This window comes from Pelodiscus sinensis, chromosome 8 (assembly GCF_052426305.1).
Source record: "Pelodiscus sinensis isolate ZL-2025 chromosome 8, ASM5242630v1, whole genome shotgun sequence".
Taxonomy (NCBI): Eukaryota; Metazoa; Chordata; order Testudines; family Trionychidae; genus Pelodiscus; species Pelodiscus sinensis.
In genome coordinates this window covers 53,010,392-53,023,043 of record NC_143059.1, presented here as the reverse complement: position 1 = coordinate 53,023,043, position 12,652 = coordinate 53,010,392, and the positions used below count along the sequence as shown (strand labels likewise).

The window sequence follows — 12,652 nt, the reverse complement described above, 5'->3', positions numbered from 1 at the left end:
TGCAGGCAAAATTGTCATACTAGAAATTTGTGCTAAGTGGACACTTTCATCATCCATAGTCAGAAAATGGCATGTGCTGAATTTAAATCAAGTGTTTCATTGGACTGCATACAACACCAAGCCTTACTTAGCTCACTGGCTCCTACTCTGACTTGGTGTCTTAGCATATGCCTACAGGAGTATGGAACTTGTTTTGGAGGTAAGGTAGGTTCAAGACTGCAAAATATGTAAATAAAAATAGCTGTGCGTGCAATTTTGCTCTTGTTCCCAAAGATTGGAGTCCAACAGGCATAGAAAAACACTGTGAAATAAGGTATTTTGATCCAGAATTATATCTTTATTCTCTAAAATGAAATTAATATGCTTTTTGTGTCTTCAGGAGTTGTAGAAGGTGATTTAGCTGCTGTTGAAGCATACAAGTCATCAGGAGGAGATATTGCACGCCAGCTTACATCAGATGAAGTACGACTGCTAAATCGCCCTTCTGCTTTTGATGTGGGATACACGCTTGTACATCTGGCTATACGTTTTCAAAGACAGAATATGCTAGCAATTTTGCTTACAGAGGTGAGGTGCTTTGGGCCTTGTTTAGATTAAATAAAGACTTTACAAAACCATACTATAGTTTGCAGTCTTTGGAGTGCAGCTTTCTTTGCTAGCTGATGGAGAGAAGAGACAAATGCACAAGTAGCTTCTTTGTGACTCTCTTCTGTTGGATTTTTCAGCAGTAGTTGTCTGAACTTGTGAATAGGTAGATAAGATAGTGAGACTATCTTACAAGTTTCTTGTAAGATATAAGCAGTCTGGTCATACTTCCTGACCTTGTTGCCTTGGAAGTAAGCTACTTTGCTGCCTGATCGTATGCTTTTGGCTGGGTAGAGGAAATACCTCTAGAGCAAACCATTTAGGGAAAATTAAATTGTTGTATCTGAGTATGCTGAGGAGTTACAGTAGGACTTGCTCTAGAGTGCACACAGCTCAGCTTGGGGTGGTGGATGGTGGAGCAGGCATTCAGCTACTTCTGTGCAAACTCCACAAATAGGAAGAGAAGTGACTTCACATGCAAAGGGAAGAAGTGTTGTGGCTGACTCAGGTTGGGTTGGATAACAACTTGCTCCAGTTTGGGAGGGGTCAGCTCAGTCTTGGATCCAAGTTTGATCTAAAAATTAAGCCTGAACCAGGTCTAGAACACGTCAGGTGATATGTAAAGTGCCCATTAGAGGCATTGCTAAGAGATGCACCCTCACGTACTTTCAAAATTGCCTCCTATCAGGGAAGAATTACTCAACAGAGCGTCAGTTCACTTCCTGCTCAAAGCTGAATCAGAAATCCATGACGCTTTTTTTAAGGCAAATCTAATGGAAAATACTGCTATTACTACAGGGGCCTTAGCTTTCCCGAGGAAGCTAGTCTGTGGGAAAAGGGGGATGAGATGCACATAAAAATGCATCCAAAGTTTGGGAGTGGAGAGCAAAATAGCAGAAGACAAGGTTAGTGGAAAATTTTCAGGTGGTTTGAACTGTGAATTTCAGTATAATGAGTACACAAAACATTTAAGTGATGAGGGACACACATGTCATTGATTTGGACAGATTTAAAAACAGTTAGCTTCACCGTAAATTCTGTACTTTTGATTTATCAACAGCAATTTTACCTGCAAGAGTTATGAAAATGTGTACTCAACCCTATCAAATAATAGTAATACTGGCCCTTAGCTTTGTTGAGATAATGATTCTTTAAAATGCATGTCTTCCAAATGCCATTTTAAAGTCTCCATTGTGTAGTCCGGATGTATACCTGAGGTTAATGTTTGACCTTTATCACTGTGACTTTTTTTCCTCTGCCATCAAAGTCCAGCATTCTTCAGAACATGTGTGGTCCACATATAGGGGTCCTTTCCCCACTTAATAGAGTTATGGCAAATAGGAGATGAGGAATGGAAAACTTTCTCATACAAACATAATTAATTTGAGGTACAGAATCCTGTGTACCATATGGAAGAGAAGAAATTTACTTGAGGATGCTACATTGTAATCAGTGCCCATCCATAACATCAGGCTTTTTCATACTGTTATCATGTGGTCTTAATAGTTCCTGTTTGGATGGTCATTTTGTTTCCTTCTGTTTAACCCCATCAGCCATCTGTTCAATTTCATTTTTGTTGGATTGAAGTTTGTTTTGTGGTGGTCAGTTCAGTGCCTATTAGTTTCCTATTGAGTAAACACATTGTAGCTGTTGACTTAATTGTAATGTCTTTGAATAGATTTATATTTATATTCTTGCATGTATCTTGATGGGATCACTTTTTCCCTCAGAATTGTGTTCGTTCCATATTCCTTCTTTCTAAGACCTATTGTTTCCCTCTTTTTCTCATAACGTTATTTATGAAATGTTATCTGATGCCTAACTCATTTTACTGTTTTTGGTGAAATAAGTCTATTAATATTATAGGTTTCACAACATGCAGCAAAGTGCATTCCAGCAATGGTGTGTCCAGAGCTTACAGAACAAATCCGGCGTGAAATTGCTGCATCTCTTCATCAACGAAAGGGAGATTTTGCTTGCTATTTTTTAACTGATCTTGTAACATTTACATTACCTGCAGGTAATTATGAAATAATCCTCATTGTGTAAGTGTTTCCTTAGTTTCATACATATATAAAATAGCAGTCAACAAACTCTGTCACTCCCCCTGCCTTACCTCTACCAATTTTTCTGATATAGGTTTTGTTAGCACATTCTTAGGCTTTTCCTAGTTGCTTTTTAAATAAGCTCTTCACGTATTTATTGTGATATCTTCCCCATGAAATAAACTACTATTGTCTTCAGTTTTAGAGCTGGGAAAATTTGAAGTAAAAGAATGTCTTTCTAAAACAAGTCTGTATTAAAATTGAGATTAAAGATCAAGTATACATGGTTCTTAGTTTTTAGCTCAGATGGCTAGATTTTGCCTCACTTTGTAATTCGGTACTTCTAATGTTCCTTTTTAAAAACAAAAGATTTGACACACAATTATGAGTTTTGGGAATATTCTACTATTCATATGTATGCTGCATTTTTGTCTTACCTGGAAATATTCATGTTAGTTATCTTCAGTTTATTTTGAAATGGCATGTGATCAATAAGAACATTTGCTGTTTGACACTGAATATTTGTGTAAGTATTTAGAGATGAGCATGCCTTAATCTTTTGATTAAGTTCTCTTGATTGAATATTTGATCATAGAATTTTCAGCCTACTTGAATTAGGTGAAGTTTTTGTAATTTACATAGTACAGAAAGCATCAGGTGGTAAATCTATGTACAACATATCCAGCATTATTAATAGCTGTCATAAAAATGTTTCACTTGAGCTTTTTCTCACATTTTCAGTAAAATCCTGTATTGCATGATATTATATTACAGATTAGATGCATTAGGGAAAAAGGAAATGTAATATACTGATAAACTGGCCTTGGGCATGCTTGCATTAGGAGATTGGTGGCTATGTAGAATATAAGAAAACTTGCCCCACAAAACAGCCATTTGTCTTATCACAGATTAAATAGGTTTTGTTGTAGGCCTTACTAAAGGCTATGGGCTCTTCCTAAAGGTTATGCAGCCAGGTAACTGAATATGTTGAACTTGGTGTCTATTGCATTAGACCAAAATGACTTTACATTTACCATCTGGGCTAGATCAAGGTTGTCACAATACTGAAATGGAAAAATTCTTTTATTCTCATCTTATTTCTTGCTTTCTTATCTGGTTCCCTACTTCACTGATTTTGGAGCAGATAATTTATAATCCTACAGGTGTCCAGATGTCCTTTGGTTTAGGTGCCATTGTTGCTTGGAAGGTCATGATTAGCTAGTATCAGGATTCTTAGCTTAGTCTGGGCTTCAGGCCATGCATAGATGAACCAAAAATAATGCATCTTCATTGAGAAATTAGAGGTTAAGGAAAATATTTCCTCTGATCTTTTCCGTCCATGTGCAAAATACTTTTTTGTGAGCACCGAGTTGTGTGAATGTGCACCACCAGTAGAAACAAAAAAACGAACTGTGGGTGTTCTAATCATTTGGGCAGCATTTGAATCGCACCTGAGTGTGTACAAATGTACAGCTTTAGGGAACACTGATTAAGGAGGGAGAACAATAAGAATCAGCTGGTTAATAACTGCACATGTTCTATATGTCAGTACTCCATTTTTAAATGTGTGTTAAGACATTTTATTAATTGTTCCTTTTTCAGATATTGAAGACTTGCCACCAACTGTCCAAGAGAAGTTATTTGATGAAGTACTTGATAGGGATGTTCAGAAAGGTAAGCTCTTGTATTTAGAGTTACTACAAATAAACCCTCAAATCTTATCCCCTATTCAGGATAGGGATGTTAAATATTGGTTAATTGAATAGTCAAGTAACCTCATGAAATTTTATTGGGTAGTCGACTGTTCTATAGTCCCTGGGGGCAGGGCTGGCAGCCACTGTCAGAGGCAGCAGCACAGGGTGCCAAGTGGGTGCTGGTCTGCGAGGGGAGCCAGTTTAAAAACCAGCTCCCCTTGCAGACTGGCTGCCTGTCATCCTGTGCTGCTGCTTCTGAGAGAGGCAGCAGTGCAGAGTGGTAATAGTCCCTGTGTAGGGGGGGATCCGTGCTCTTGGACCCAGTGTAAGCTGGAACTGAGCTGGGCTGCCTGCCTGCCTGGCTTTTAATAGACTTGAAATGCAGAGCTGAAACGGCAGTAGGTCCCACACCCAGCATGAGCTAGGACTAAGCCAGGCTGCCTACGCACCCAGCTCCGCAGCAGGAGTAGGTCTCAGATCTGTTGTGAGCCAGGCTGCTGAAAAATGTACTGGCAGGGAGAGGGAAATGCGTGTAGTCTATAGCATTAACCCATAAGCTTTTGCTAATTGGTTAAATGACTATATTATTACATCCCTAATTCAGGAGATACTTTAGTTTTAAGTAATAAATGAATTCTATATTTAAAGAAAAATTTTGTGCTGGATATTTTTAGGTTGGCATTTGTAGGTGAATTTCTACCTTTAAAGATTACAGGGATTTGACTTTAACATTGGGAATACAGAAAAAGAAAAAGCGAAGCTGTGGTCTGGTAAAAATGTGTGAAACTTATGAATTTGTTAGTTGGAAAAACTACTAAAGGCTCCAAGTCATGAGTTCTTCAGTGTACTCCCACATTTACGTAAAATTGGTGAACATTCTTCTACTTCAGTGGCTCTCATGAAACAAATTATTGTTTTTAAGTTGAATGCTTTTTTTTTTTTGAGCAGACGCTTTTTTATCTACAGTATTAAGCCAGGGAAGTTCTACCCTGTTTAGTGCAACTATTCTTGTAATTTTAAGGTGAATGTGGCAAATTGTTGATTTGTATGGTATCTTCTGATAACCACTGTACCTTTTAACAGCGATATTCACGTAGAAAAGAGTCTTAATTGCAAATAAGATTAACATAAGGCTTTTCTTGTACTGTAGAACTAGAAGAAGAATCTCCCATTATAAACTGGTCTTTGGAATTGGGTACGCGTTTGGATAGTAGACTATATGCACTTTGGAATCGGACAGCAGGGGACTGCCTGCTTGATTCAGTACTACAAGCTACCTGGGGCATTTATGACAAGGATTCGGTGCTACGGAAAGCTCTTCATGACAGTTTACATGACTGTTCACATTGGTAAGCTGGCATATTTCTCATGTTAGAGTCAAGAATACGTTTCAAGTAGCATTGACTGCAATATAGTGATGAGATCATGGATTTGTATTTAATGATGTGTAACAAAAGGGATGAATTGCAGCACAATTGAAGTTGCAAGTTTTAAATTAAAAAAAAAAAAAAACCCAAAATAAAACTTGTATATCATGTGTCAGTTTTATTACCAAATAAAGTTCTTGTTTTCAGTGCTTACATTCCCTACAGTATTCTCACCAGGAGCTGTAGTATGTAGTTTACTGTAGCTTTTGCAGTGTGAATTGTAGTGAATTTATTGACTTATATCTGCTGATTCTTTATATAGCGACTAAAGTTTAGGTAACTTAGTTTGAAACTATGTGAAAAATATGTTAAAATAGCATCAAGTTGCAACTGAAAAGTTAGGAAAGTTCAGAATTAGAGTTGCTTATGCAACCTTAATTTGTGCATATGCATTATGATATTCACTTTTCCCTAAAAGTTCCCCATCTCGTTCAGTGCATGGAATGAACTATGCTCACTAAACGAGGAATTCTTCAGTATCTTGTCTTCAGTATGTTCCATGTGTGGCCTAATGCTGGCCTTGCACAGTTTTGAAATCCTGCTCTGAAAACAGAATTATTAGTGTGTTCATGGTTTTTTCTATGGGGCTTATCACTATAAAATCTGAGTGTTTAACAAATGTTAATGAGGTTGGTGTTTAGTCCCAATTTACAGATGGGGATCTGAGGCACAGAGATATTAAGGTTAAAAGTATATATCATTCTAACTACCCAATTTTAAACACTCAGGTCTTGATTTTGTGGGATACTTAACATTGTAATAGCACTTTATATGCTCAAAGTCCAGATCCCATTGACTTTAGCTATAGCTGTGAATGTTTTGCACTTGTGCAAATCAGATCCCATATATCTCAAATTGGGTCCAGAAAATGAAGGACATAAAGTTGTGACCCACCTATGAAAATTTTGATTTCAGTGACTTGCTTAGCATTACATAAGAACTCCACGTAGCAGAGCCTGGTAGAGAATCTTATTCTCCAGGCAGCTTCCGTCTGTATTAACCATGATAAAATACTTTCTTTTCTTGCAGTCCTCTAACTTATTGACTTTAGCACCTTCTAAATTCTGCAATAGATGAAGTGGTCATGTAATTAAAGACTGTATGCTCACAAAGGGGCTAAATTTAAGGTTGCATGGACGACCTTACTAAGTCTGGCGTTTCCTAACTTTTTGAGTTCTTGACTTTCCTCTTTAAGAACCCTGAAAATTACACTTAAAAAAATCCTCCATTAGAGAGATTAATTAGCTTGCAAACTGAACAGATAATTTTTTTCATAAAGTATTAAAATGACACCCACATGGTTGTTCATCAGGGTTGGGACTTTTAGATCCAACATACAGACTTCTGTCATTTTGAGCTGATGGAAAACCTCTACTATCAGTTTCTAATCCTCTGTGGACCAACTGTAGAGGGGGAAAGTGATACTTTGCCAGTAGATTTCACAGGTATTTGCTGACAGTACAGAAGTTGTGATACTTGAGAATCATGGATTCCATCCTAGGATCTGGAGAGGGAAGAGTTCTCTAGTGGGCAAAACTCTTCTTGTTTCTCCACAGATTTGACCTTCTGCCCTGTTCCCATAACAGCCTGTTGCCTCTGTGCCTCTGTCCCCCCCTTTCTTGCACTGAGGGTCCTTGCCTAGCCTTTCCTACTCTTTCATGTCTTTTTACTCCCATCTAATTGTTTAATCTAGGGATATACAATCCTGTTTAATCAGTTAAGCGGTTAAACATTATGGGGTAGTCAGGAGGTTGCTCCAGCCCAGCCAAGCTGGTGCAGCCCCCCTGCTCACAATATGATGTGGCAGGCCCATATGGGCTGCCGGTTAACCATTCACATCCCTAGTTGAATCTGTCACCTTGCTCTTTTTGTCCAGTTTCTTTCCATCCCTTGCTGCGTTGTGTGCATCTTTCCCTGCCTTCTTTTTCCACTGGCTCCCATGCCATATTCCAATTCCAGTTCCTCTCTTCCCTCTCCTCCCACTTGTCATCCAGATTTCTACAATCATTGTCTTCATCTCTTCCTTACCTCAAGTTACTCCCCTGGGGTTGTGTTTTATTTAAATCGGGCATCTTCCTTCTAGTACAGCTTGGTTGCTATCATAGGTGTAATTGAGAGAAAAAGAGACCTCTTCCCTCCTTCTCATTCTGGTGCCTAGCCCTAGCCTGGGTACTGCCTGAAAGAGCCCAGAGCTGCAACTGTGGTCTGTTTCTGCCCAATGGAAATTGCCATCATGAAAGAGTTTAGATTTAAAATTTCACACAATTTCTTTTAAAATTGTTTTTGCAAGATGGAACTAGGAAACACTGTTCATTCTTAAACTTTGACTCTTAAAGGATACAGGCAGTCCCCAGGTTACATACAAGATAGGGACTGTAGGTTTGTTCTTAAGTTGAATCTGTATGTAAGTCGGAACTGGCATCCAGATTCAGCCGCTGCTGAAACTGACCGCCAGTTCTGACTTACATACAGATTCAACTTAAGAACCCCAAGCGTCCCCAAGTCAGCTGCTGCTGAAACTGATCAGCGGCTGATTCCAGGAAGCCTGGGGCAGAGCAACTCTGCCTCGGGCTTCCTGTAGTCAGCGCTGGTCAGTTTCAGCAGCGGCTGACTTGGGGACGCCTGGGGCAGAGCAGCTGGGGTGCTGCTGGGTTGCTCCAGTAGCACCGCTCCTCGCTCCTTGGCGCTACTGGACCAACCCAGCAGCACCCCAGCTGCTCTGCCCCAGGCGTCCTGATTCAGCCACTGCTGAAACTGACCAGCAGCGGCTGAATCAGGACCTGGGGCAGAGCAGCTGGGGTGCTGCCGGGTTGGTCCAGTAGTGCCCAGAGCGGCGCTGCAGGACCAATCGGCAGCGCCCCAGCTGCTCTGCCCCAGGGTCCACAACAAAAGCCTGGTCTGCTGGGGGGGGGGGGGGCACACTAGCTGCCCCCCCCCCCCCAGCAGACCAGGGACACTGGGAGCAGAGCCGCAGCGGCAGCGGGGTGCCGCGCCTCTGAGGCTTTGCTCTGGCAAAGTCTCAGAGGCGCGGGAATCCGCTGCTGCTGCGGCTTTGCTCCCGGTGCCTGTGGTCTGCTGGGGACCGTCTCCAGCAGACCAGGGGCACCGGGACTGAAGCCGCAGCAGCGGCGGTTCCTGCGCTTCTGAGGCTTTGCTCTGGCTATCATAGGTGTAATTGAGAGAAAAGCCTCAGAACCGCCGCTGCTGCGGCTTCAGTCCCGGTGCCCCTGGTCTGCTGGAGACCGTCTCCAGCAGACCAGGGGCACCGGGAGCAGCTTACGAATGGGGCTTTCTCGCCCCGGAACTCGCAGGCAGCAATCCGCCACCTCGACCTCCAGGGCGAGAGAGCCCCGTTCGTAAGTGCGGATCCGATATAAGTCGGATCGTGTAAGTCAGGGACTGCCTGTAGAATAAATACTACCGTCAGTTATTGTATGACTCACTTATTCTGAAAATCAAATTACTATCTTCCTTGCTTTACCTCTTGTCTTCCTGCCCAATATTCTAGGTTTTACACCCGTTGGAAAGAGTGGGAGTCATGGTATTCCCAAAGCTTTGGTTTACATTTCTCACTGCGAGAAGAACAGTGGCAGGAAGACTGGGCATTTATACTCTCTCTAGCTAGTCAGGTAAGGACTGTTTTTTTTAATCTTAAACTGGGATGGGTTGTATAGTCCTGAAGATTAATTTGTTAAACTTGCGTTGTTCTTGCTGTGTGTGTGTGTGTGTGTGTGTGTGTGTGTGTGTGGTGTTTGTTTTACAGAAAATATCAACTTTTTTAACACCAGATTTTTACGAAGCATTATGGGTAAGTGCTCCTCCAAGAATAAAGTGCAACATAATTTCTGAGTTTACTAGTAAAATTAACAGTTTTGGTAAAAGGTTATTTTTCTTATGCTCTTACGCTTATAAGAGATGGTACACCAGTTTCTGTTCTGTTTAATGCCCTGTCTCCTTCCCTAAACACGTTAAATAATCGGAGAGAATGAACATGTCTACAAACTTTTTGTTAGCTTGAATCACTTGAATGCTGACAAACTGAGTTTTGCATTTTGTAGTATAGTGTGCATGTGCCAAGTGCATTTTTTAAAAATCTTTATAACTGCGGTAAAATAAACTATATTTTCAGACTCTCTAAATAGCATATCTACAATCTAGAGCCTGTGAATTTTGACCATATTTTGATTTGTTAGCTAAAATTATTTTTATTTTTTTCATTATTGAAAAGTGTATTTTTTTTCACTTATAGGTCTCAACTTTTTAGGCTCAGGCTTTGCATAAAAGTGCACACATGAACACAATTTTTTTAAATACGATAGAGGCTCTTTTTAAGGTAAAACCCATCAACCAAAAATGGCCTATTAAAAAAGAATGCTTGTTCAACCTCAATTCACAGGTGCATTCTCCCTGTAATATTGAGGTATTGTCAATGTTAAAAAATGCATAGAATACTCACGTGAGTATTCTAACTTTAGGTAGCTAAATTTTCTGCAAGTGAAACATGCCAGAAAAATGCTTTGTTATGGAAATCTAAATGACAGCCATGACTTCAGCAGAATTTTAGTTGGATGGAAATCTGGTATTATGGAGTTCATGCAGAAGTTGCTTTGTCAATCATGTTAAACTGATCAAAGTTCTGTTGAAAGAATTGTCTGTTTTTCTTTTTGTTATAGCCTGGAGCAAGTTTGGAGCAGACACACATTTTTGTACTTGCACATATTCTTAGAAGACCGATTATAGTTTATGGCGTAAAGTATTATAAGAGTTTCCGGGGAGAGACTTTAGGATATACCCGTTTTCAAGGTAAGCCTCAACACCTACCTATTTGTTGTACTTATTAAAACATGAATTTTAAAGGTGGCTGAAAGCAGCTTAATATAAGATACTAGTAGAAGTGGGGGTGCAGTGACTTTTTAAGTAGCTGTTTTTAAGCCTGATATAGCTGTTTAAGCCTCTAGTTCTTATAAATCTTGTGTTCAACCAGTGTTTTAACTCCTTTATAGGGGACGCTGATTATCAAAGTACAAGACTTGTTGGCAGCAGACATGTTTGGTGCAGCCCAAGTGAAAGATTTAATGTTTTAAATGCTATTTAATGCATTTTTATAGACTTGTTAAATGCATCCAATGTATTGAGGATTGCTATTACAATATTAAAAGTGAGGAGAAATATGTAGAATAGTGAGGGTGCTGCTGCACAGTTGTAAAAAGTGATTTTTCCAGGGTGCAGCTTACTCCCATTTCAGATTTAAAAAAAAAAAATCAATGTGCATTTTGTTTAGTCAATGTTGCCATTGTATAATACATTATAGCACAATCTGGTTATGTCAGAACAATAGCAATGCTTCACTAAATGCTGGATTAGTAGAACTGCAGGGTCCTATGTAATGGAAAACCACTTCAGACAAGGATCTTCTTCTGTAAGTACAAAACATAAAGATTATAAAAATATGAAGTAATTTATTTAAAGAGTAAATTCATTTCATTACAAAATACTATGAACCAAAATTATATAGGCCAGGTTATTTCTAAGTGATTGGTTTCCCCTTAAGATTTAGCAAGTACAGAGCTCATTTCATTAGCATTTTCATACTTTGAATTTTGTGCATAATTAGGACATTCTGACTCCAAATGTTAAGGGATTAATTGAAAAAGTCTGAGGGCTAGGAACTATAATGAACATTCCTGGCGGTTCTGAACTGAGTCATTAGTGTAAGTCTCTTCATGATTAGGTTTATTGTTAAGATGGGCACAATAGCCACGGACATTTTTGTGCTTTCCAGCATCTTGTTGGACGAGGAGTGCTTTTTACAAGTTGCAGTATGTTGAGAATTTATTAAAGATGTTTTCTAACCTGTTGTTTACTGGGAAGGCTAAACGAAATCTGTAGGAAAATTTTGTCATATTCTGTTCTTCTCAGATCTACAGATTGTTTGGAGGGATTGGTGGGAGGATAATTATTCAAACAATAGTTTCACATCAAAATCGGAGGCCTAAACTGAACTCTGGACTCCCACTTTTATTCCCCAGGCTTATAAAAGCTAGGCGTTAGTCCTCCAGGCTACCCAGCAGATACCTTTCTAAGCAGCATGCCTTGTCACTCCACAGAGCCCCTTCCTCCCCCCCCAGGTGACTTGTGCAGCAGCCTATAGAACAGTTAAAGGAGTCATCCTCTGGGCTTGAGGTAAGATGCCATATGAAGATAGCTAGAGAAGATGAAAGAATAAGAATGCTAGAAGAGCAGAGTGTTATTTGAGTGATTGCGTGTGTGTGTGCGCGTGCATGTGTGTGTGCGCATGCGTGTGTGCGCGCGCACACATGCCACAAGCTGATCATTGGAAGATTTTCCCTTAGCTTTATCTGTTGGGTCAGCTGTGGTACCCCCTGTGGAGACGTCTCCCTTGTGTGGTATCTCTGTCCCTGCCGACCTGACTCCACTCAGTTCCTTCTTTCCACCTGTGATGGTCATTGGGGCTTCTGACTTCTTGTGTAGTATCAGAATTGCGGGCCTTTACCTCCAAGTCCTCCTATGTTGTTGTGTTTTTTTTATAAAGTACAGCTGTGCCCCAATCCCACCTTTCTGCCAAAGGTGATGTCTCCCTTTCACATCAATTGAGACATCTTTCTCCCTGTTTTCTTCCCAAAGCTTCAAGCCACAGACAGGGTAAGGGCACGATCCTGAACGTAAGATGTGGCCTTGCCTTTTGTATTGAGCACACCAAACCATTTCTCAAGTTGACACAAATTCTTCATCTTTGTTTCTATTGCGGAATATATGAACTCCTATCATCCTGGATCACTGTATATCAGACTTTGCTATGACCTAACCAAGATGCCAGCCTCGAACCTCACAGCACACTACACTAGGGCACAGGCCTCTTCAGTGGCCTTTATAGCTCAGA

At 40.1% G+C, this 12,652-nt stretch overlaps 1 protein-coding gene across 1 annotated transcript in view; it reads left to right on the top strand.

Annotated features, from left to right (window-relative positions):
* Positions 1 to 12,652, top strand: part of ZRANB1 (zinc finger RANBP2-type containing 1) — a 65,650-nt gene that overhangs the window by 41,034 nt on the left and 11,964 nt on the right. The window contains exons 4-9 of the mRNA XM_075935293.2: positions 380 to 567; positions 2,452 to 2,605; positions 4,233 to 4,304; positions 5,475 to 5,673; positions 9,260 to 9,380; positions 10,425 to 10,554. Coding sequence (XP_075791408.2) covers positions 380 to 567; positions 2,452 to 2,605; positions 4,233 to 4,304; positions 5,475 to 5,673; positions 9,260 to 9,380; positions 10,425 to 10,554 — 864 coding nt within the window. The remainder of the gene's footprint in view (positions 1 to 379; positions 568 to 2,451; positions 2,606 to 4,232; positions 4,305 to 5,474; positions 5,674 to 9,259; positions 9,381 to 10,424; positions 10,555 to 12,652) is intronic.